This window comes from Ranitomeya variabilis, chromosome 4 (assembly GCF_051348905.1).
Source record: "Ranitomeya variabilis isolate aRanVar5 chromosome 4, aRanVar5.hap1, whole genome shotgun sequence".
Classification (NCBI taxonomy): Eukaryota; Metazoa; Chordata; class Amphibia; order Anura; family Dendrobatidae; genus Ranitomeya; species Ranitomeya variabilis.
In genome coordinates, this window is record NC_135235.1 from 701986929 (window position 1) to 702013268 (window position 26340).

At 47.4% G+C, this 26340-nt stretch overlaps 1 protein-coding gene across 1 annotated transcript in view; it reads left to right on the forward strand.

The window, feature by feature from the left end:
* LOC143766434 (uncharacterized) overlaps positions 1-26340 on the forward strand; it is a 353435-nt gene that overhangs the window by 3273 nt on the left and 323822 nt on the right. Inside the window, exons 2-6 of the mRNA XM_077254121.1 lie at positions 3913-4062; positions 4192-4371; positions 4454-4577; positions 4661-4758; positions 4957-5047. Coding sequence (XP_077110236.1) covers positions 3913-4062; positions 4192-4371; positions 4454-4577; positions 4661-4758; positions 4957-5047 — 643 coding nt within the window. The remainder of the gene's footprint in view (positions 1-3912; positions 4063-4191; positions 4372-4453; positions 4578-4660; positions 4759-4956; positions 5048-26340) is intronic.

Sequence of the window (26340 nt, forward strand, 5' to 3'; positions counted from 1 at the left end):
ATCCAGCAGCTGGAGGGTAGGTTGGCGGCTCTCGAGCGCACAACCTCAGCTGTGGATGTTACCGCAGTTGCTGTACAGGCTGCTAGCGTGGCTGCAGCAACTTTGTCCACTGCCACTCCTGTTCCGCCCTTGTCTCGCCTCCCGCTGCCAGAAAAATTCTCTGGTGATGGCAAATCATGTAGGGGTTTCGTGAGCCAGTGCTCTATACACCTCGAGCTCCTGGCTGCACGTTTCCCTACAGAGCGGGCAAAAGTGGGATTCATTATGTCTCTCCTGTCGGACAGGGCATTGGAGTGGGCTACGCCGCTGTGGGAGCGTGGCGATCATGTGGTGCAGAGTGCTCCGCTGTTTCTGAGCACTCTGAAACAGGTTTTTTAGGACCTCGAGTCACCCATGATACGGCGCTCCAACTGTTGGCATTGACTCAGGGCTCATCCTTGGTCAGCCATTTTGCCGTCCACTTCCGCACCTTAGCATCTGAGCTGGAGTGGTCGGATAAAGCCCTCATCCCTATATTTTGGAGGGGGCTGGCTGACCATGTTAAGGACGCTCTGGCCACTAGGGAGATTCCCACCACACTGGAGGAGTTAATAGCTGTATCTGCTCGTATTGACCTCTGTTTTAACGAGCGGAGGTTAGAGCGATCCCAGTGTAGGCAGAGGTTTCGGCTGGCTCTCACCTTCGCCAAACCTTTGGAATCTCTGGTCCAGGCACCCGAGTCACATGAGGCCATGGAGGTGCTACGAGCGGGACCTAAGTCCCAGACCGCTCGTGCACTTGGGGTCTGTCATGTTTGCCGGCAGTCAGGACATCTTGCCACCAGATGTCCTCAGCGGTCGGGGAAACATCAGCGTCTAGTGGTAGTAGGTGGAGGTTCACTAGACACGGCGACGTTTGCCTCCAAATTGTCCTTTAAGGGGACAATTACCATTGGCCCATCCACTCATTCGGTAGAGCTTTGCGTGGATTCCGGGGCGGAGGGCAATTTTATGTCTTCTGCCTTCGCCCAACGACACGCAATACCTCTGGTGATGCTCGCCCAACCAGTGACCGTACGAGTGGTGAATGGGTCGACACTGCCCTCACAGATTACACACCAGACCATCCCATTTACTCTATCCATGTCGCCATCTCATCAGGAGATAATATCTCTGCTCGTCATTCCTGAGGGAATTGATGAGGTCCTCTTAGGGATACCTTGGCTACGGTACCACTCTCCTCATATTGAGTGGTCCACAGGCAGGATTTGGGGATGGAGTGAATCTTGTGGGGGTAGATGTCAGAGGGAATGCATTCAGGTTGCTACAACAGAGGTACCCGCAGATCTCTCCTCTCTCCCAAAGCAATATTGGCCCTATGCGGACGTGTTATCCAAAAAGGCTGCGGAGACTCTTCCGCCTCACCGCCCCTATGACTGTCCTATTGACCTCTTGCCTGGTGCTGAGCCTCCCCGGGGTCGAGTCTACCCATTGTCTCTCCCAGAGACGGAGGCAATGTCTCAGTACATCCAGGAGAATTTGGCAAGGGGATTCATTAGGAAGTCTGTGTCACCTGCAGGGGCTGGTTTCTTCTTCGTGCAGAAGAAGAACGGAGAATTACGTCCATGCATAGATTACAGGGGTCTTAACGCCATCACCGTTAAGAACAAGTACCCTCTGCCCCTGATATCTGAGCTTTTTGACAGGCTTCGGGGAGCAAGAGTGTTTACTAAATTAGATCTGCGGGGTGCTTACAACGTGATTCGCATCCGTGAGGGGGACGAATGGAAGATGGCTTTTAACACCAGGGATGGGCACTATGAATATCTGGTGATGCCCTTTTGGCTCTGTAATGCCCCAGCCGTTTTCCAAGACTTTGTAAACGATATCTTCCGGGATATGCTCTCCACCTCGGTTGTAGTCTACCTGGATGATATTCTCATCTACTCTCCAGATATAGACTCCCACCGGAGAGATGTGTGCAAAGTCTTCAACCTCCTACGGGCAAATTCCCTCTATGCCAAGTTGGAGAAGTGTGCGTTTGAGCATGAGTCTTTGCCTTTCCTGGGCTATATCATCTCGGCCCAAGGATTGGCTATGGATCCTGCCAAGCTACAGGCTGTGATGGACTGGCAAGAACCCCATTCTCTCAAAGCGGTGCAGCGCTTTATGGGGTTCATTAATTACTATCGCCAGTTCATTCCCCACTTCTCAACTTTGGTAGCTCCTTTGGTAGCCCTCACCAAAAAGGGAGCAAATCCCAAGCTGTGGTCAGAAGAGGTCTCCAAGGCTTTCCTCTGCAGCCACGCTAGCTATGAAGTTGGCCTTCTCGGAGTGGAGACATCTCTTGGAGGGGGCTTGTTTTCCCTTCCAAGTTTTCACCAATCACAAGAACTTGGTCTATATTCAGACTGCCCAGCGGCTAAATTCTCGCCAGGCCAGATGGTCCCTGTTCTTCTCCCGGTTCCATTTCACCCTCCATTTTCTCTCCTGGGAGAAGAACATTCGTGCCGATGCTCTCTCCCACTCCGTAGTGTCATCAGCGGAGTAGGTGGAGGAGGAACCTCGGCTTATTGTCCCATCTGAGAGTCTGAGGACCGTGGCTCCGGTTTCACTAGAGTCTGTGCCCCCGGGTAAGACTTTCGTGCCAGCAAATTTGCGACCGTAGGTTCTCTCTTGGGCTCACTCGTCCAGGGTGGGTGGACACTTTGGGACCAAAAGGACATCTGAGCTTCTGGCGAGGACGTACTGGTGGCCGCATATTGCCCGTGACATCGGAGACTATATTCGGGCGTGTGTCTCCTGTGCCAAAAATAAGTCTCCTCGACAACGGCCAGCTGGCTCACTTTATCCCATGCCGGTGGCAGACAGGCCCTGGGAGATGGTCGGGATGGACTTTGTGGTGGGCTTACCCAAGTCCTGTGGCTGCACCATTATTTGGGTGATCACCGACCATTTTTCCAAAATGGTGCATTTGGTGCCTCTTCCACGGCTACCTTCTGCACAGGCTCTGGCAGCGTTGTTTATTAAACATGTCTTTCGCCTACACGGTATGCCGGGCAAAATTGTCAGTGACCGGGGTCCCCAGTTCGCATCTCGGTTCTGGAGAGAGCTTTGTCATCTACTCAGCATTGAGCTGAATCTCTCTTCAGCATATCATCCCGAGACGAATGGGTTGGTAGAGAGGGCCAACCAGACTCTGGTCACATATCTGCGACATTTTGTTTCTGCTAGGCAGGATGACTGGGCATCCTTGCTACCGTGGGCGGAATTTGCGCTTAACAACGCCGTAGCCGACTCCACTGGTCAGACTCCATTCCTTCTTAATTACGGTCAGCATCCGTGGGTTCCTGTGCCTATGCCCGTGTCTTCTGCCGACTCCAGGGTGGCAGACTGGGCTGTGGAGGCACAGGACATTTGGGACCGCACTCAGGATGCCATCCGGGCCTCCAAGGAGAGAATGAGGTCCTCCGCCGATGCACATGGGCGCCCCGCTCCGATCTTTGCTTCTGGCGACTTAGTGTGGCTCTCCGCCCGTAACATCAGGCTGCGAGTTGAGTCCACTAAGTTTGCACCTCGCTATTTGGGTCCCTTCAAGGTCCTCGAACAGGTTAACCCTGTGGTCTACTGTCTGGCCCTTTCTCCACGCCTGGGTATCACTGACACCTTTCATGTGTCCCTCTTAAAGCCCGTATACATGTCCCAGTTTTCTGAGTCATCTGCCGGGACATCGGGTTCATCTTCTGATGATTATGAGGTGAACGCTATCTTGGGGTGCAAGGTGGTACGTGGCAAAAAATTTTATTTGGTGGATTGGAGGGTCACGGTCCAGTCCGGTTCTATCTCCTCATATGTTTCCCTTATTATCTCCAGTAATTGTATTATTACACAGGATTTTTATGATGTTACATCGGCTCATCTTCTTCTCATTCAGGTCTCTACAATATCAGATCCTCTCAGTAAAGATCTTCTATATAAGAGAATTTTCCAGATTTACCCATCAATGATGGATATTGACAGAGACAAAATGGCAGAGAGGATATTACACCTCACCCTAGAGATCCTCTTCCGGCTTACTGGAGAGGTGAGAGATTCTGATGACGTCACATTACATCATTCTTATCTATGGGAATAACAGATGGACAGAACTGGAGAGGTGAGGACTCTGGAAATGTTTGTAGTGAGATTTATTAATGTGTCTCTCCATAACCAGGATTACACAGTAGTGAAGAAGACCTCTAGTGAGCGCTGTCAGGACCCTGTGTCTGAGGGATGGGGAAGACCCCTGAGCCCAATCACTGGGTCTCCACCTCAACCCCTGATACATGAGGACATGGGTAACCAGAAGATCCTTGAACTGACCTACAAGATGATTGAGCTGCTGACTGGAGAGGTGACACTGCTGGGAATGCTGGGACATTATACAGTAACACTATGACGGGATCGGGGGATGACGGTATCATTTTATGTGTCAGGTTCCTATAAGGTGTCAGGATGCCGCCGTCTATTTCTCCATGGAGGAGTGGGAGTATTTAGAAGGACACAAAGATCTGTACAAGGACGTCATGATGGAGGTTCCCCAGCCCCTCACATCACCAGGTAATAGACAGGACTAAATACACACAGCCAATAATTATCTGTTTGTAAAGAATGAATTCAGTCCCTGTATGTGTTTCCTCCAGATCTATCCAGTAAGAGGACAACACCAGAGAGATGTCCCCATCCTCTTCTTCCACAGGACTGTAAACAAGAAGATCCCAATGTTCCTCAGGATCATCAGGTAGATGTAGAGAAGGTGTCATGAGACCTCCCCTATGATGTGTAGATGGCTGTGAAGGTCTTGTGCTCAGTTTTGTTTTATCCACCAGTATTATATGTTTTATAGTTGTGTAATGAGAATGGTGGAGATGGAAGGATTAGAGCTGACCATAGATGTGACTTCTCCATCTGTCTGTGACTTTTACAAAATTTGTTTCAGGGTGAAGATCTGACCCATATTAATACTACAGAGACATATGTGAGGGGTGATGAGCGGTGTAAAGAGGAGATTCCTACATATGGCTACCCAGGTGAGTAGTAACCACTAAACACAGAGAAGTCACAGATTCTTCTCAGTCACCGACTGTAGTTGTATTATCGGTCGTGTAGTCCGGAGGTATCACAATCATGTGATCACTATTTTACCTCTACATCACAACATTCTCCTCCACCCAAAACTGTTCAAATTAGTTTGGGCATTGAAAGCCCTTTTCTATAGAACTTACAACCTGGAGGATCCACCTACCCCCTGAAATTAGGAGACACTGACCGTAACCTGCCCAAATCTGTAAAGTACAAAGTAAAATGACAGCGTATGTAGAATGTGCTGAGAAGTTAGAAAATCATTTGAAGAAAAGTATTATGATGGGCCTGTAAGAGAAAGCGGAGGGTAATGATGCTGTTGGCTTCCTAGATCCCTGATATCTTATTGGATGAATCTACCTTCTCTCCCTTCTGTGCTTCTGTATGTGCTCATATGGTCCCTACAAGACCAGGTCCAGTCTTTCTGGCCAAACTTTGCTTTTATGATCGACAACATTGAATGTACAGTGGGGGCCAAGTGTGAATTTCTGTACAATAACAGCAGAGTTTCCCTTTATCCTGACTCTTCAATTTCTTTTAAAACCAACTAACTTCAAGGAGGATTGTGATAAACTACATAAAAAACATTACACCTGTGACATGATATATTTCTGAGCTGTGCGTGGCTGATGGCTGTAATATTAATTTATTCAGGCCTGCAGGAGACACCCTATTTTTCAGATTATAAGACGCACTTTTTCCCCCCAAATTTGGGGGGAAAATGGGAGTGCCTCTTTTTACTCGAATATACTGTACCATACTGACCGCAGTGGAGCAGGGTCCCAGGGTTGCTGCTGGAGGACGTAAAGAGTGGCGCTTAGCTGCAGGCTGGGATAAGGGGGTATTTGGAGGTGCGACACTGTGGGTGTTCGGTGGTGCGGGGGCTCCGACGATATTTTGTGAAAACCTGTAGCCCCCATACTTCCATGGTTTACATTGCGGTAGACTCTGGGAAAATAGCTCCTGGGGACAGCGCATGCCCAGATAGAGATCTCGGTACCAAGATCTCGGGAGATGAGATCTCAGTGCCAAGATCTCCATCTGCGCATGCGCCGCCCCCAGTGGCCATTTTCACAGAGTCTACCACAAAGTAAACCATGGAAGTACGGGGGCTACAGGTTTTCACAAAATATCGGCGGAGCCCCCGCACCACCGAACACGGGCAGCGTCGCACATCCGAATACCCCTTTCTTCCAGTCTGGGGTCCGCAGCATCGCTCCACTCCTGCCTTCGCCAGTAGCGACCCTGGGTCCCCGCTTCACTGCAGCCACCACCCCCAGTAAGCAATAAGACTCATGGATTGTAAGAAGCACCACCATTTTATTAACAAATTTATTTTTTTACTAATTTTTTCCTCAAAATTTGGAGTGCGTCTTATAATCCGGCGCATTTTATAAACTGCAAAAGACGGTATGTTGGCTTTGCTCGAGCCCTGGCTTCATGGAATCATTCCACGTCATAAATGGCATTGTATTCAATTCTTAGTAATTCAGGTTACTGCACAATCTTTCCTGCAATGGTGAACAGTAATACTGTCTCTACTCTTTACATAGTTACATAGTTACATAGTTAGTAAGGCCGAAAAAAGACATTTGTCCATCCAGTTCAGCCTATATTCCATCATAATAAATCCCCAGATCTACGTCCTTCTACAGAACCTAATAATTGTATGATACAATATTGTTCTGCTCCAGGAAGACATCCAGGCCTCTCTTGAACCCCTCAACTGAGTTCGCCATCACCACCTCCTCAGGCAAGCAATTCCAGATTCTCACTGCCCTAACAGTAAAGAATCCTCTTCTATTTTGGTGGAAAAACCTTCTCTCCTCCAGACGCAAAGAATGCCCCCTTGTGCCCGTCACCTTCCTTGGTATAAACAGATCCTCAGCGAGATCTTTGTATTGTCCCCTTATATACTTATACATGGTTATTAGATCGCCCCTCAGTCGTCTTTTTTCTAGACTAAATAATCCTAATTTCGCTAATCTATCTGGGTATTGTAGTTCTCCCATCCCCTTTATTAATTTTGTTGCCCTCCTTTGTACTCTCTCTAGTTCCATTATATCCTTCTTGAGCACCGGTGCCCAAAACTGGACACAGTACTCCATGTGCGGTCTAACTAGGGATTTGTACAGAGGCAGTATAATGCTCTCATCATGTGTATCCAGACCTCTTTTAATGCACCCCATGATCCTGTTTGCCTTGGCAGCTGCTGCCTGGCACTGGCTGCTCCAGGTAAGTTTATCATTAACTAGGATCCCCAAGTCCTTCTCCATGTCAGATTTACCCAGTGGTTTCCCATTCAGTGTGTAATGGTGACATTGATTCCTTCTTCCCATGTGTATAACCTTACATTTATCATTGTTAAACCTCATCTGCCACCTTTCAGCCCAAGTTTCCAACTTATCCAGATCCATCTGTAGCAGAATACTATCTTCTCTTGTATTAACTGCTTTACATAGTTTTGTATCATCTGCAAATATCAATATTTTACTGTGTAAACCTTCTACCAGATCATTAATGAATATGTTGAAGAGAACAGGTCCCAATACCGACCCCTGCGGTACCCCACTGGTCACAGCGACCCAGTTAGACACTATACCATTTATAACCACCCTCTGCTTTCTATCACTAAGCCAGTTACTAACCCATTTACACACATTTTCCCCCAGACCAAGCATTCTCATTTTGTGTATCAACCTCTTGTGTGGCACGGTATCAAATGCTTTGGAAAAATCGAGATATACCACGTCCAATGACTCACCGTGGTCCAGCCTATAGCTTACCTCTTCATAAAAACTGATTAGATTGGTTTGACAGGAGCGATTTCTCATAAACCCATGCTGATATGGAGTTAAACAGTTATTCTCATTGAGATAATCCAGAATAACATCCTTCAGAAACCCTTCAAATATTTTACCAACAGTAGAGGTTAGACTTACTGGCCTATAATTTCCAGGTTCACTTTTAGAGCCCTTTTTGAATATTGGCACCACATTTGCTATGCGCCAGTCCTGCGGAACAGACCCCGTCGCTATAGAGTCCCTAAAAATAAGAAATAATGGTTTATCTATTACATTACTTAGTTCTCTTAGTATTCGTGGGTGTATGCCATCCGGACCTGGAGATTTATCTATTTTAATCTTATTTAGCCGGTTTCGCACCTCTTCTTGGGTTAGATTGGTGACCCTTAATATAGGGTTTTCATTGTTTCTTGGGATTTCACCTAGCATTTCATTTTCCACCGTGAATACCGTGGAGAAGAAGGTGTTTAATATGTTAGCTTTTTCCTCGTCATCTACAACCATTCTTTCCTCACTATTTTTTAAGGGGCCTACATTTTCAGTTTTTATTCTTTTACTATTGATATAGTTGAAGAACAGTTTGGGATTAGTTTTACTCTCCTTAGCAATGTGCTTCTCTGTTTCCTTTTTGGCAGCTTTAGTTCTTCTGGTCAGGACTCATAGTAGCTCCAATCGTTCTCTATAAATAAGTGCAAGTCCGGTTGAATTTTACGTTGTTGTTGTTGGGGATGTATTTTTTTTTTATTTTGTATGATTTATGGTGGGATTTCCCTGCCTCACTTATGTGAGTCTGCAACTCCCTTCTATTCTTTAAATAACGGTTTCCATGATGTGGTGCTTTCCCCTTCGCTGAATCAGGATACATTAGATTACTTCAGCTGGCCTGCACACACACCCATACTGCCAGACTTGATGGGACTACTGGTCCCAGACACTATAATCTTAGTGGCAGAACAGAGCTGGTGCCACCCAGAGGTTCCGACGTCTGCTCGACCACCAGTGCTGCCTGCAGAATTAATAAGGGGATGTCTGGTGACAGAAGCAGACGTTGCATGAGCAGATCGCAATGTAGATGGGACACAGAGTGAAAATTGCACATTTATCATTTTATTACCCAACACATAGTGCCCAGATTGTGCTCTAGGAGACACACACCAAAAACTAACTGGGTTCTTCTCACTATGGTAATACCAAATACATGGATGCTAAATGTGGCTTGGACACACTGTGAGGCTCAGAAGCGAGGGGGAGATGGAGATTTGACTTTGGGAGAGTGGATATTGCTGAATTGGTTTATGGAAGCCACGTTACTTTTCAAGAACCTTTGAGAAACTAATAATGTGGAAACCTCTGTTTTATCGATCACCCATGCACCACGACCGAGGGGATCCGCCCACCAAGGACCCGAAAACTACAGGCTAAAGGGCGGCACCTCTCCCTCACGTCAGTTGTTTTTTTTGTCCTTTATGAGTGAACCTGTGCATGATTACCTGTGAAGAAATAAAAGATGGAAGTTTCCTTCCCAGACCTGGCTGACTGGCTTAGGCAGGGATCCCTTCTCTGCCTCAGCAGGTGCAGGATGCCTGGAAGTGCCACTATGAGTACAAGGAGTCTTCACACGTGAGCGGTTGCAAGGTTAGCGGTGTACCCTGAGAGAAGGGATGCCAAGGGGGCAACCTCACCGAAGAATCACACCACAAGGTGTGTGAACGATTCAGAAGGTGCTTCCTGCTGGGGGGGTGTGATGATGACGATGCAAGGAAGCATGTCAGACAGGAGCCACATGACCCGGAAATGCCGGGGGTGCTGGTGACCACAGGTGCCAGTGGAGCGGCCCCCAGACGCAGGGCAGCGGGGTACTCGGTACCGGGTCTCTTGGTCCTGGGGATGTCACGGTGGCCCGACCCGGACCGTGGCCCTGCTAAGGGGCGCCCAATAAAAGGTGTAGGTGGTGGTGTAGGTCGCAGTAAATGAGGAGGACACAGGGTTGCAGTCTCTTTACCTCTTTACTGAAGGCTTCGGCATCCACAATCCAGAGCACTGCTAACAGGGCTGGCTGAGACCGGCCGGTCCGAAGGCACATCCAGAGTTCCCTTTGCAGGTGGAAATCAGTAGCCTTCCTACTAGCGCCTGGGTGTTGTAGTACCTCCCTGGTGAGCACCACGGGATAGTCCTCTGTTGTGAACTATATTTCTTTGCTCCCTCTTGTGGTCATTAGCGGTATGGCACTTGGAGTGTCTTTCCCCAGGTTGGCACCCACCTGCTTCGTTTGGCCTTGGGTGTGCCTATATTAACTTCCTGGATACTCTGTATTGTGCCTGGATTCGTTGTTATCAGACCATGTCTGTTTTCTCCTGTCTCCTGGTCTCCTGATTTTGCAAAATAAGCTAAGTCCTGCTTTCTTATTTTTGTGCATTTGAATTTTCCTTATTTTGTTCCAGCTTTGTTTTAAAATGTGATTGCTGATTTTGCTGGAAGCTGAAGGGGGGCTGTTATTCTCCCCCCACACCGTTAGTCGGTGCGGGGGTTCTTGGATATTCAGCGTGGATATTTTGTAGGGTTTTTTGCTGACCGTATAAGTCATCTTTCTATTTTCTGCTATTAGTCAGTGGGCCTCTCTTTGCTAAATCTAGTTCATTCTTACGTTTGTCATTTCTTCTTACCTCACCGTTATTATTTGTGGGGGGCTTGTATTTACTTTGGGGTCTTTTCTCTTGAGGCAAGAGAGGTCTTATTTTCTCTGAAAGGGTTAGTTAGTTCTCCGGCTGGCGCGAGACGTCTAGAACCAACGTAGGTACGTTCCCCGGCTGCTGCTAGTTGTTTGTGTTAGGATCAGGTATACGGTCAGCCTAGTTACCACTTCCCTATGAGCTGTTTTTTTGTGTTTGCAGACTTAGCTGGTACTCCTGAGATCCTCTGCCATTAGGATCATAACAGTAATCCAGGCCAAATAGGTGCATTGCTGAAGCGGGATTATAAGAAAAGAAGTCTGAGGTTTTTTTTTTTTTCTTCCTCCCCTTTTTCTCTGAATGGCTTGAAGCTCTGCTGCAGACATGAATGTTCAGACTCTGATTACTAGTGTGGATCAGCTTGCTGCACGTGTGCAGGGCATTCAGGATTTTGTTATTAGCAGTCCTATGTCAGAACCTAAGATTCCTATTCCTGAGCTGTTCTCTGGAGATCGATTTAAATTTGGGAATTTTAGGAATAATTGTAAATTGTTTCTATCTTTGAGACCTCGTTCGTCTGGAGACTCAGCTCAACAAGTTAAAATTGTTATCTCCTTCTTGCGTGGCGACCCTCAGGATTGTGCTTTCTCATTGGCACCAGGAGATCCGGCATTGGCAAATATTGATGCGTTTTTTCTGGCGCTCGGATTGCTTTATGAGGAACCCAATCTTGAAATACAGGCAGAAAAGGCATTACTGGCTATCTCTCAGGGCCAGGATGAAGCTGAGGTGTACTGCCAAAAATTTCGGAAATGGTCCGTGCTTACTCAATGGAATGAGTGTGCTCTGGCCGCAAATTTCAGAAATGGCCTTTCTGAAGCCATTAAGAATGTGATGGTGGGTTTTCCCATTCCTACAAGTCTGAATGATTCTATGGCTCTGGCCATCCAGGTTGATCGGCGTTTGCGGGAGCACAAAACTGCTAATCCTCTGGCAGTGTTGTCTGAACGGACACCTGACTCAATGCAATGTGATAGAATCCTGACTAGAACCGAACGGCAAAATCATAGGCGTCAGAATGGGTTGTGTTTTTACTGTGGTGATTCTACACATGTTATCTCGGCATGCTCTAAACGGCCATCAAAGGCTGTTAGTCCTGTCGCCATTGGTAATTTGCAGCCTAAGTTTATTTTGTCTGTGACTTTGATTTGCTCATTATCTTCCTACCCTGTTATGGCATTTGTGGATTCAGGTGCTGCCCTGAGTCTTATGGATTTATCGTTTGCCAAGCGCTGTGGTTTTGTCCTAGAGCCTTTAGAAAATCCTATTCCTCTTAGAGGAATTGATGCTACGCCATTGGCGGAGAATAAACCGCAGTATTGGACACAAGTGACCATGTGCATGTCTCCTGAACATCGGGAGGTGATTCGTTTTCTTGTTTTGCATAAAATGCAGGATTTGGTCGTTTTGGGTCTGCCATGGTTACAGACCCATAATCCAGTTTTGGATTGGAAGGCAATGTCCGTGTCAAGTTGGGGTTGTCAGGGAATTCATTGTGATTCCTCGTCGGTGTCTATTGCTTCTTCTACTCCTTCTGAGGTCCCTGAGTATTTGTTGGACTATCAGGATGTATTCAGTGAGTCCAGGTCCAGTGCCCTTCCTCCTCATAGGGACTGTGACTGCGCTATAGATTTGATTCCTGGTAGTAAATTTCCTAAGGGACGACTATTTAATCTGTCTGTACCTGAGCATGCCGCGATGCGTGCTTATATTAAGGAGTCTTTGGAGAAGCGACATATTCGTCCATCCTCCTCCCCTCTTGGTGCGGGATTCTTTTTTGTGGCCAAGAAAGACGGGTCTTTGAGACCGTGTATAGACTATCGGCTTTTTAATAAAATCACTGTCAAATTTCAGTATCCTTTGCCACTATTGTCGGACTTGTTTGCCCGGATTAAGGGTGCCAAGTGGTTCACCAAGATAGATCTTCGCGGGGCGTACAATCTTGTGCGCATTAAGCAGGGAGATGAATGGAAAACTGCGTTCAATACGCCCGAAGGTCATTTTGAGTACTTGGTGATGCCTTTTGGGCTTTCTAATGCCCCCTCAGTGTTTCAGTCCTTTATGCATGACATTTTTCGGAAGTATCTGGATAAATTTATGATTGTTTATCTGGATGATATTCTGGTTTTCTCTGATGATTGGGATTCTCATGTAAAGCAGGTCAGGATGGTGTTTCAGGTTTTGCGTGATAATGCTTTGTTTGTGAAGGGCCCAAAGTGTCTCTTCGGAGTGCAGAAGGTTTCCTTTTTGGGTTTTATTTTTGCACCTTCTACTGTGGAGATGGACCCAGTCAAGTTCCGAGCTATTCATGATTGGACTCAACCCACGTCCATTAAGAGTCTTCAGAAGTTCTTGGGTTTTGCTAATTTCTACCATCGTTTTATTGCTAATTTTTCTAGCATTGCAAAACCTTTGACGGATATGACCAAGAAAGGTTCTGATGTTGATAATTGGGCTCCTGCAGCCGTGGAGGCCTTTCGTGAGTTGAAGCGCAGGTTTACTTTGGCGCCTGTTTTGTGCCAGCCTGATGTCTCACTTCCCTTTCAGGTTGAAGTAGACGCTTCTGAGATCGGTGCAGGGGCTGTTTTGTCGCAGAAAGGCTCTGGTTGCTCTGTGATGAGACCATGTGCTTTTTTTTCTAGGAAGTTTTCGCCTGCTGAGCGGAACTATGATGTTGGTAATCGGGAGTTGTTGGCTATGAAGTGGGCATTTGAGGAGTGGCGTCATTGGCTCGAGGGAGCTAAGCATCGTTTGGTGGTCTTGACTGATCACAAAAATCTGATGTACCTCGAGTCCGCTAAGCGCCTGAATCCTAGACAGGCTCGTTGGTCGTTGTTTTTCTCCCGTTTTGACTTTGTTGTCTCGTACCTGCCTAGTTCAAAGAATGTGAAGGCTGATGCTCTTTCTAGGAGTTTTGTGCCTGACTCTCCTGGAGTCTCAGAGCCAGCGGGTATTCTTAAAGAGGGAGTGATCTTGTCGGCCATTTCTCCTGATTTGCGACGTGTGTTGCAGAGATTTCAGGCTGGTAGACCTGACTCTTGCCCACCTGACAGACTGTTTGTTCCTGATAAATGGACCAGTAGAGTTATTTCCGAGGTTCATTCCTCAGTGTTGGCGGGGCATCCTGGGATTTTTGGTACCAGAGATTTGGTGGCTAGGTCCTTTTGGTGGCCGTCCCTGTCGCGGGATGTGCGATCTTTTGTGCAGTCCTGTGGGATTTGTGCTCGGGCTAAGCCTTGCTGTTCTCGTGCCAGCGGGTTACTTTTGCCCTTGCCCGTCCCGAAGAGGCCTTGGACGCACATTTCCATGGATTTCATTTAAGATCTTCCGGTGTCTCAAGGAATGTCTGTCATCTGGGTGGTCTGTGATCGTTTTTCCAAGATGGTCCATTTGGTGCCCTTGCCTAAGTTGCCTTCCTCTTCCGATTTGGTTCCTTTGTTCTTTCAGAATGTGGTTCGTTTGCACGGCATTCCTGAGAATATCGTGTCTGACAGAGGATCCCAGTTTGTGTCCAGATTCTGGCGATCCTTTTGTGCTAGGATGGGCATTGATTTGTCATTTTCATCTGCCTTTCATCCTCAGACTAATGGCCAAACGGAGCGAACTAATCAGACGCTGGAGGCTTATTTGAGATGTTTTGTTTCTGCGGATCAGGATGATTGGGTGACCTTCCTGCCATTGGCTGAGTTTGCCCTTAATAATCGGGCAAGTTCCGCTACTTTGGTTTCGCCATTTTTCTGCAACTCTGGTTTTCATCCGCGGTTTTCCTCGGGTCATGTTGAACCTTCTGACTGTCCTGGGGTGGATTCCGTGGTGGATAGGTTGCAGCGGATTTGGAATCTTGTGGTGGACAACTTGAAGTTGTCACAGGAGAAGGCTCAGCGCTTTGCCAACCGCCGCCGCGGTGTGGGTCCCCAACTTCGTGTTGGGGATTTGGTTTGGTTGTCTTCTCGGTATGTCCCTCTGAAGGTTTCCTCTCCTAAGTTTAAGCCTCGCTTTATTGGTCCTTATAAAATTTTGGAAGTCCTTAATCCGGTGTCGTTTCGTTTGGATCTTCCGGTGTCGTTTGCCATTCACAATGTGTTCCATAGGTCTTTGTTGCGGTGGTACGTGGTGCCTATGGTTCCTGCTGCTGAGCCTCCTGCTCCGGTGTTGGTTGAGGGCGAGTTGGAGTATGTGGTGGAGAAGATCTTGGGCTCTCGTCTCTCTAGACGGAGACTTCAGTATCTGGTCAAATGGAAAGGCTATGGTCAGGAGGACAATTCCTGGGTGGTCGCCTCTGATGTTCATGCGGCCGATTTGGTTCGTGCCTTTCACGCTGCTCATCCTGATCGCCCTGGTGGCCTTGGTGAGGGTTCGGTGAACCCCTCCTTAAAGGGGGGGTACTGTTGTGAACTATATTTCTTTGCTCCCTCTTGTGGTCATTAGCGGTATGGCACTTGGAGTGTCTTTCCCCAGGTTGGCACCCACCTGCTTCGTTTGGCCTTGGGTGTGCCTATATTAACTTCCTGGATACTCTGTATTGTGCCTGGATTCGTTGTTATCAGACCATGTCTGTTTTCTCCTGTCTCCTGGTCTCCTGATTTTGCAAGATAAGCTAAGTCCTGCTTTCTTATTTTTGTGCATTTGAATTTTCCTTATTTTGTTCCAGCTTTGTTTTAAAATGTGATTGCTGATTTTGCTGGAAGCTCAAGGGGGGCTGTTATTCTATCCCCACACCGTTAGTCGGTGCGGGGGTTCTTGGATATTCAGCGTGGATATTTTGTAGGGTTTTTTGCTGACCGTATAAGTCATCTTTCTATTTTCTGCTATTAGTCAGTGGGCCTCTCTTTGCTAAATCTAGTTCATTCTTACGTTTGTCATTTCTTCTTACCTCACCGTTATTATTTGTGGGGGGCTTGTATTTACTTTGGGGTCTTTTCTCTTGAGGCAAGAGAGGTCTTATTTTCTCTGATAGGGTTAGTTAGTTCTCCGGCTGGCGCGAGACGTCTAGAACCAACGTAGGTACGTTCCCCTGCTGCTGCTAGTTGTTTGTGTTAGGATCAGGTATACGGTCAGCCTAGTTACCACTTCCCTATGAGCTGGTTTTTTGTGTTTGCAGACTTAGCTGGTACTCCTGAGATCCTCTGCCATTAGGATCATAACAGTCCTCACAACTGTTGTGTATGTTTCTGTTCTTTCTCTCTGTCCCCCAGATGATATGGATAGGACGTACCCGTATGATGGGGTAGGCCTGGAGTTATTTTATAGGGACCCTAGAGACGCCCCTCTCCCACAATTGCCTCAGTTGTTTTCATTAGGTGTAAAAGGTGAGACAGCCAACCTAGAGTTAACTGCCCTGCCGTAGTTCAAAGTAATGCGTAGAGTCTATTGCTCCCTCGGCGTTCCGGCCGCCGGCTACGCGCCTCAGAAGGATGTTGCCGATCTTGGGGCACGACTCCTTCTGGTTCTATCGCCTTTGTTCTGTGATCTCATTTCTCACTTCTCCACAATATACTTCGCTTCGTGTCCTTTCTTAAGATGCCGCCACAATGAGGTACAGGCACGGCTCCGTAACGATCTGTCCTTTGCTAGGCCACTGTCAGGATCCCACCCCTGACAGGGACCCCCCCTGAATCTTCCCAAGTAACGCTCTCCTCTCACTAGATGTTACCTGGGCAAAACCCAGTCAGCTTCTCTCTAACTTCCTATCCAACCCCCAGTTTTACCAGAGTGTGAGGAGTGGCCTAATACATAGAACCTTTTGCTCCCCCTGGTGGCCGGAGTGTGAAGTGTAAAGTGTGACTGTGATACCTTGTCAGGTGAACTCTTTTAGTGCAATCAGACATACCATCACTCCCCTTAGCGGCAGGGCGACGTTACTGCAACGACCAGGACTCTGGGGCGGGATTACTCCTGTACTATTGATGCTGCATATGCAGCAATATGCAGCATCAATAGTAATGTAAAAAATAATAAAAATTGGCTATACTCACCCTCAGATGTCGCGATCTCCCCGGCGCTGCACGCAGCTGTGCCGACAAGGACATTCGTGACGTCACAGTCATGTGACCGCGGCGTCATCACGGTCATGTGACCGCGACATCACCACAGGTCCTGCAAGCACAGCAACTGAGACCGGACGCCACGGGCAGCGCTGAGAGGTGAATATAGCATCATTTTTTATTTTAATTCTTTTTTTTACATCAAAATATGGTTCCCAGGGCCTGGAGGAGAGTCTCCTCTCCTCCACCCCGGGTACCATCTGCACATTATCCGCTTAACTTCCCGCAACGTGGGCACAGCCCCATGCGGGAAGTGAGCGGATCAATGCATTTCTATGGGTGCAGAACCGCTGCGATTCTGCACCAAGAAATGACATGCTCCTTCTTTTTTTTCCGCGGAAATCCGCAGCGTGGGCACAGCGGGTTTTGTTTTCCATAGGGTAACATTGTACTGTACCGTGCATGGAAAACTGCTGCGGATCCGCAGTGTCAAATCCGCTGCGGATCCGCGGCAAAACCCGCAAAGTGTGAACATAGCCTTAGATTTTAAATAACACTTATTAAATAAATAACTATAAATAACTATCATTACCCAGCCGGGCATACTATTTACTAAGTGCAAATTCTGAACAATAATTTAACTCTTCCTTTAAGGGCGTAAGGGCAGGTACCCACTAAAGGCATACTATAAAACACTATAGTACAAATTAACTTTTCTTTATCTTCCTAAGTACAGATTCACCAACCATCTTCTTATGGCTTTCCGGAGGACTCACTAACCCCTACGGGTTCACTTTATTGAAACTCAGTCTTCAACTTCCTCTGGTCCTCAATTTTCAAAGAACATCATCAAACATTTCTTATTACTATCTAACCAACTACATACTATTCCTATGTAACATTATTACTATTTAACTTTCTTAAGGCAACATTATATTTTGACTAAGTGCAACAATAAACATTCCCTTTAAGAGGGACATCTCAAGTCTCTTTGAGGTAGTGCAAACTATCGATTTGCAAGTCTGATAAAGCAAGAACTTCTGCGCTGTAATCCGGAACAGTCTCTTCAAAAAGCTCTTCTTTTTGTAAAACCAGTAGGGGGCACCTTTAAGAAGGTGCAAACTATATACAACATCAGTTTGTGAATCATTCACCCTCCATGATTCGGCAGTCTTTGATAAACGTGGAAAACTTGTGCAAAAACATAAAACAATAGGGATACCGGGTCAACAAAGGGATCCCTTTAAGAATAACCCTGGTCGGGTTTTAGCAGCAAAAACAGGAAAATCAGTTTTAAAGAACTATGTACAGTTTCATGGCTCCGAGGTTTACTCTTGCTCGGGCGGCCGCAGCTCCACAGGTAGCAATGGGCGAGGCCACCTGCCCGGATACCTGCGGCTACCAGGTGTTGTACCAGGAGCTCCCCCACTCCAGTCATGGGTCTGGGTACCCACAGTTTTGGATCCGGAGATGGCCTGGGCACTAGCCATCACTGCGGTCAACTCTCTAGCCACAACGGTGGTGGTAGTGGCAACGGTACAAGTCGTAATTTTAATGATGGTGCACGTCGGGGTAGCAACGGTGGTCTTCGTAGTAACCGTAGCCTGACCACGAGGGAGCGCCACAGTAATGGGAGATGCTCTCATTGGCGCAATGGGTGGACGTGCTACATGGTCTTGCTTTTTGTGCACGTTCAGTGCGAACCAGCCCTTCTCCCCGAAGTGCCTGGTATAGGTGACAATGTCTCCTGGGTGGAGATCCCGGTCCGGGTGGCCTTCTCTGAGGTAGGACTCCACATCTCGTCGATTTACAAAGACCTCGGCATACAAGTCTGGTTCTTTAATGAAGCCCCATCCCCCACGGAGTCTAAAGGCTATGACAATGTCTTGCCTGCGCGGGGCCTGGTGGGTGGAGCGGTCCTTGCGGGCCCGGTCCTTCACCGCTAGGTCCCGCTGGTGATGGGCCTCCCGCCGGGCCTGGTACTCTTTCTCCTCCTTCTCCCACCATTGGTCTAGCTGGGCCTGGTATTCCTCCCAGCTAAGGGCCTCCACCATCTCCCCTTCATGCGTCTTCTCCCCGGGGAACCCCATGAAGTCTGATCCTGGGTTCACCCAGCGGCACACAGTCCGCTCCGCATAAACCTCACCCGATACGTTGGTTGGTGAAATTGGGGCCTTGAGGAACTTCTCCATACCCGTGGCCTGATCGCAGGGTGCAAGGCGCTGGAGTCTATGGGTCCCAGGGGGAGGTGGCGCTGCGATGGGGCCTATCAGCAGGTCCTCGGCTGGCGGGGCAGGGTCAACGTGCTTACCAGCCGGCGCGGCGTCCTCCATCGTGGCTGGCTCCGCTGGCGGTGACGACGGTGGAAACATCAGCAGCAGCTCTGGCAGCGGTAGAGGAACCGATGTCGGGGAATCCTCCGCTGGCGTCTCCTGGTATGAGGCCTTGGTTTCCACCCGTAGTTGGAGGAGCTGCTCAATCAATTCCTCCATCTCGATCTGCAGGAGGCCGGTTCCAATAGTGGAGATCTGGCTGCTGTGCTCTTCCGGGTAGCTGGGGCAGTCCTCTTGTAATAATTATAGGGGATAATTCAGGAGACTCTTTGCGTGGAACAAGACCACAGGACACAGTTTTATAAGTGGTAAAGTTTATATTATCACGCGGTGATTCAAGCAAGTGCAGAGAGAAACTCAAGTCCATAACACTTGGTGCAAATAATAAACGCAGCTTAGCAGTCAATAGGAAACTTCAGAGGTAGATGCAAACAAACAAAGTCTATGAAGCACAGTTATTCTTGAGAAAACTTGACACGAATAGATCCTTGACTTAGTCCAGACACAGATAGATATGCTATTAGGCAGTTCAAATCATATCTTAGCTCAACCAGGGAAGCCTGGTTAATAGTCTCAGGTTTTGCAGAGCAGAAACAGCTTACATGTCCAGCAAGTGCAGATGGAAGTAACACGAGCAGCAGATGAAGGAGGATTACTGAACACTGGTGTATGCAGCAGGAACTCAGAGCAGTGGCAGGTAGGGTTGAGCGACCTTTACTTTTATAGGATCGGGTCGGGTTTCACGAAACCCGACTTTTTCAAAAGTCGGGTCGAGTGAAATCGGCCGATCCTATAAAAAAGTCGGGGTCGGGGTCGGCCGAAACTCGAAACCCAATGCAGTGCATTGGGTTTCCAATGGTTCTCAGGGTCTGAAGGAGCGGAAACTCTCCTTCAGGCCCTGGGATCCATATTTAAGTGTAAAATAAAGAATTAAAATAAAAAATATCGCTATACTTACACTCTGATGCGCCCTGGTACTAAGCGGGAACCTTCCTTCCTTAGAATAAGCCTTCCAGGACCTTGCGGTGACGTCGCAGTGACGTCGCGGCTTGTGATTGGTCGCGCGGCCGCCCATGTGACCGCTCGCGCGACCAATCACAAGCCGCAATGTCACCGTGACGTCACCGAAGGTCCTGGAAGGGCTGATTCTTAGGAAGGAAGGCTGCCGGAAAGAAGCAGGGCATGTCCGAGGGTGAGTATATACCTAATAGGAATATACTCACCCTCGGCTTCTTTCCGGCAGCCTTCCTTCCTAAGAATCAGCCCTTCCAGGACCTTCGGTGACGTCACGGTGACGTCGCGGCTTGTGATTGGTCGCGCGAGCGGTCACATGGGCGGCCGCGCGACCAATCACAAGCCGCGACGTCACCGCAAGCTCCTGGAAGGATGATTCTAAGGAAGGAAGGTTCCCGCTTAGTACCAGGGCGCATCAGAGTGTAAGTATAGCGATATTTTTTATTTTAATTCTTTATTTTACACTTAAATCTGAATTCCGATACCAATTCCCGATATCTTAAACATATCGGGAATCGGTATCGGAATTCTGATTCCAGATTCAGAAGATCGCCGACTTCATGGCCGACCCTACACAGGGGTCGGGTTGGGTTTCATGAAACCCGACTTTGCCAAAAGTCGGCGACTTCTGAAAATTGCCGACCTGTTTCGCTCAACCCTAGTGGCAGGATCTCCAACACAGGTTCACAGGAGCAGGTGCAGGTGCAAGGCCAGGGAGTAATCAGGAGCTAGATGCAAAGCAGAATAATCTAGCACAGACTGAAGGCTGGGGTGGAGTTTTATAGCAAGAAGACAAGTGCACATGAGACCAAAGACGCCATGTTGGAAAAGGGCAATAATGCTGCATCCTGCTAAGTGTGCATTTATCATCAGACAGGGTTTTGGGAAAGCTGTATCTCTTGGTATGTATTTTTTCTGAGTTTTTTTCTTTGTTAGCTGTTTTATAATATTAATGGTAGGACCCGCAATATTATGGGGACCCTTGACGTTGGGTTGCGGGCTTACTTTGTTTTGGCCAAAATAATAAACCAATACCTCATATAGTGTATGTGTTCATCATATACATACATTTTTTTGCACTATATCATATCATCATTTTTTATGCAGGATGTGGCCAGGCCTCTTTACGTTGGTTAGGTTTTTTGGGGCGCCTATCACTGTGTGCTGCATATTATAGTGCTGGGCAGCCCGCCTGTTAATACAAGGGGCGTCATTAATAGGTTGCATACCAGACACTGTGCACCACACCTATCAGTGTGACTGGTGTCCTATGTGAGTCATATCAATGTGCATTTTTTTCTACTAGGCAGCCAACCCCTGCAATGTTTGGAGGATAGGGGTGGTTGTTTTTATCAAGTAGTTTGCACTCGTGCCGCTCCTAGCCTTTATTAGTGGAGGCCTGCTGCATCCTGCTAAGTGTGCATTTGTCATCAGACAGGGTTTTGGGAAGGCTGTATCTCTTGGTATGTATTTTTAAAAGGGCAATAATGCACAAAAGGTAAAAAATGTTCAGAGTCCTGACATCGGGTCACCTGGCTACATACCTTACTGCTCTTGTTTAGCTTCCTAAGCTTGTCATTAACTCCTCGATGTGGGGGCCCGCCAAAAGCGGGGAGCCACTGGTGGGGGTATTTGGCACTGGAAGCAGCTCTAATCCCAGTGAATCAGCACAAGGGTGAGACTCTGTATTTGCACCATCTTGGATATTTGCTGGGACTATAATGTATGCTGTTGTGTTGGTGGTTCAATAAATTTCCACTGTTTTACCCTCATCCTGTGTTGTCTGAGTAGTGTTCTGCCCACGGGGAGAGAGAGTGGGCATTCAGTGGTATGAGCCTGGTCCATGCAGTCTTTCTAAAGGCAGCCGGGCCAGTAGACGAGAGTACCCACTGACCCCCGTGTCTCTAGGAAGAGAGGTGTTACAGGGAGTATGGACCAGGAGTGAGAAAACACTGTAGTCAAATGCAAAGGAATTGCTGGCAGTAGAAAAGGCTGTAAATAAATGTCTTATATCCCTACAGAGCCTACATGTCACGATCCTTTTGGACAATCAATTATAAGTGGCTTATATAAATCCAGGGGAGTGGGAGTTGAGTCATGAAGTCTTCAGATAGTTCGGATGTGGAGTCTCGATTTCTAGACCTTTTTGCAAGCAGACTAAACAGAAAGGTAAAGGTGTTTTATTCCCTGGACCCCAGGGAGGATCCACTAGTAGTAGACGCATTCCGAGCCTCCTGGGACTTTAGCCTGGCATATGCGTTCCCCGCATTAGCCCAGATCCCACTAGTCATAAGAAAAATCAGGGAGGACAGAGCGAGGATTGTGTCGATTGCTCCCTTCTGGCCCAAAAGCCCATGGTTTTCATGGCTAGGAAGGATATAGGTGTCCAATCCATTGGTTCATTCAGAGGTGCCGAAGCTGCTTTCTCAGGGGCCAGTGTTACATCTGCAAGCAGCCAGCCTCCACCTGATGGTGTGGAATTTTAAAGCGCACTGTTAATGGAAAACGTTTTTTCCCCAAACCTTGTATCCACTCTGCTTCAGAGTAGGAAAGCAGTCACGACCAGGCTATATCCTAGGATATGGAGAACATTTTTATACTCTTCAGGTTCTAGGGTCGAAGATGGACCACCGGTAAGGATCTTATCTTATCTTCGAATTTTTGCAGAAAGCCTTGAGTTAGGTTTGACCAACAGTACCATTAAAGTGCACTTGGCAGCTCTTGGGGCTCTGTACAGCTGTAATGTGGCCAGTAATTATTGGGTTTCACGATTTATAAAAGCATCATTAAAATCTAGGACCATTTCTAAAGCAAACTTAGTATCGTGGGACTTAAATCTGGTCTTGACAGCCTTAATGGAAGCTCCTTTTGAACCCATGGAATCTGCATCCCTGAAGATCCTTTCGCTTAAAACAGGTCTGCTGGTAGCATTGACATCAGCCAGAAAAGTCAGTGATATTCAGGCTCTTTCTATAGCCCCACCATTCACCCAAATCCTAGATGATAGGGTAACCTTTAAGCCCGAACCACCCTACCTTTCCAAAATAGCGTTTTGATTCCAATCCAAAAAAACAGAAGGAGGAAAAACTGCATACTTTGGATGATAGGAGATGTGTAATTAGATACCTGTCCACTTTGAAACACTGGAGAAAGAGAATATCTTGGTTCTTATCCCTCTAGAGTTTGTAGAGCCTCAAAACCCATAATTGCTAGGTGGATTACGGAGGCCATTTCTGTAGCCTACTTAGCAAGTGGCAAGATGCCACATAACGTCTCAAGGATCTTTCTACTCGGGCCATGGCATCCTCCTGGGCAGAGAGGTCGGACCACTTGATAGAAGACATCTGTAAGGCAGAAACCTGGTCCTCTACTTCTACCTTCTATAGGCACTATACACTCACCGGCCACTTTATTAGGTACACCATGCTAGTAACGGGTTGGACCACCCTTTTGCCTTCAGAACTGCCTCAATTCTTCGTGGCATAGATTCAACAAGGTGCTGGAAGCATTCCTCAGAGATTTTGGTCCATATTGACATGATGGCATCACACAGTTGCCGCAGATTTGTCGGCTGCACATCCCAAAGATGCTCCATACAAGGCAGGATGGATCCATGCTTTCATGTTGTTTACGCCAAATTCTGACCCTACCATCCGAATGTCGCAGCAGAAATCGAGACTCATCAGACCAAGCAACGTTTTTCCAATCTTCTACTGTCCAATTTCGATGAGCTTGTACAAATTGTAGCCTCAGTTTCCTGTTCTTAGCTGAAAGGAGTGGTACCCGGTGTGGTCTTCTGCTGCTGTAGCCCATCTGCCTCAAAGTTCGACGCACTGTGCGTTCAGAGATGCTCTTAGGCCTACCTTGGTTGTAACGGGTGGCGATTTGAGTCACTGTTGCCTTTCTATCAGCTCGAACCAGTCTGCCCATTCTCCTCTGACCTCTGGCATCAACAAGGCATTTCCGCCCACAGAACTGCCGCTCACTGGATTTTTTTTCTTTTTCGGACCATTCTCTGTAAACCCTAGAGATGGTTGTGCGTGAAAATCCCAGTAGATCAGCAGTTTCTGAAATACTCAGACCAGCCCTTCTGGCACCAACAACCATGCCACATTCAAAGGCACTCAAATCACCTTTCTTCCCCATACTGATGCTCGGTTTGAACTGCAGGAGATTGTCTTGACCATGTCTACATGCCTAAATGCACTGAGTTGCCGCCATGTGATTGGCTGATTAGAAATTAAGTGTTAACAAGAAGTTGGACAGGTGTACCTAATAAAGTGGCCAGTGAGTGTAGATTGAATATAGGTGCGTCTTCCAACCTCGCCTTCGGGCAGGGGTGCTCCAGGTGGTAGTCCCACCTTAGATTATTATATTTCTCTGTGACTCTCTCATTGTGTTGTACGAACGTCGTGTGCACAACTAACGTAATGGTGCCTGGGTAGGTTCCCAAACCATAATAACAATCAAAAACATAACCCAGCACTCAACTTAGCGGTGATGAAAATAAAGAGGATTTTTATTCATCCAATGTTAGCCAAACGTTTCGGTCCCTGACCGGGACCTTCATCAATGACTGTAAAAAGTGTATACAGATATATACAATAAATAAAGCAAATGAACAAAAAACAAAGTATATACAAAGTATATCAGACAAAATACATCTTGGATGCGCTATTTAACAGTAACTGTGGCAAATAGCTGAAGTAGAACACAATCATACTTAGGAAGACATGTACTATACTGGACTAACCACATAGGCCATGAACATACCGTGTGAGGGAACGTGATAATATATGGCTGTGCTCGCCCACAACAAAGAGAACGGTAATGGTGTAATATGAGAGGCCAAAATGTGAGGCCATAAGAGAAGGGTAGGAGCAGAGGCTGCAAGGGCTGGGACTTACCAAAGGAAGGATGCTGTAAGTATGATAGGAATGAATGGAGGACTGAGCCTGTATGAGAGATATAGCATATGTTAGGGGAATGTCCACTAGCGTATATATGCGCTGTGTCCATAGGGACAGCGTGGCGCCAGAAATAAGATAAGAGCCGAGATTTACCTGTGTCTAGATGGCCGCGGCATCCACCGCTGTATTGCGGGTAAAGGGGAGGGAGATCATGTTTAAATAGAGGACTCGGCGTATAGTTCCGGTTTCCAGCAGGGGAGACCGGGCGCATTGCGCAAAAGCGGACATGACATAAAAGGGGGCGTGGTTAGGGGATGCGTGTCACTGTTTGAGAACGGCAGTATGGACGTGCGTTCCACCTGCTGGGGCATGCGCAAATGATAGGTTGTGTGGGTAGAGATATATGTACCTTTCAGAATGCAGTATGCTGTATGATAAGAGTGGAGAGTGGGGATAAGAGACACGGAAGAGGCCTGAAAAATAGAAAGTGAGAACATAGTACCATGCTATAAATAATACAGTAGTGTGCTCATTATCCGGTATGATGGCGTGAGAGGATGTACGTGAAGTACACGGATATTCAGTAGGGATGTGCGACAAGTGCCGGTCTATATTCGTGCATGGCGGTGTCCAAAGATCAGTAGAGGCGACTCTAAAGGAACAAGAGAGATGGTGTTAGTACATTGTAACAACAAGGGGTAAATACGTTAAATAAATGCCATTAAATCATAATCCTTGTTGAGACCCCTAGGTGCAAGGGTTTCTAATGTATGGATCCAGTATGCCTCTCTTTTCTTTAACAGTATGGCCCTGTTACCACCTCTTCTAGGTGGGGGAACTGAGTCAATGATCTGAAACCTGAGCTGCGAGACTCAGTGTCCGTGTGTGTGGAAATGATGGGGGATAGGTAATAGTAGATTTTTACACCGGATAGTAGATTTATGTTTTGAAATCCTATCACGGACTGGCTGGGTGGTCTCTCCATGGTGGAGAGACCACCCAGCCAGTCCGTGATAGGATTTCAAAACATAAATCTACTATCCGGTGTAAAAATCTACTATTACCTATCCCCCATCATTTCCACACACACGGACACTCAGTCTCGCAGCTCAGGTTTCAGATCATTGACTCAGTTCCCCCACCTAGAAGAGGTGGTAACAGGGCCATACTGTTAAAGAAAAGAGAGGCATACTGGATCCATACATTAGAAACCCTTGCACCTAGGGGTCTCAACAAGGATTATGATTTAATGGCATTTATTTAACGTATTTACCCCTTGTTGTTACAATGTACTAACACCATCTCTCTTGTTCCTTTAGAGTCGCCTCTACTGATCTTTGGACACCACCATGCACGAATATAGACCGGCACTTGTCGCACATCCCTACTGAATATCCGTGTACTTCACGTACATCCTCTCACGCCATCATACCGGATAATGAGCACACTACTGTATTATTTATAGCA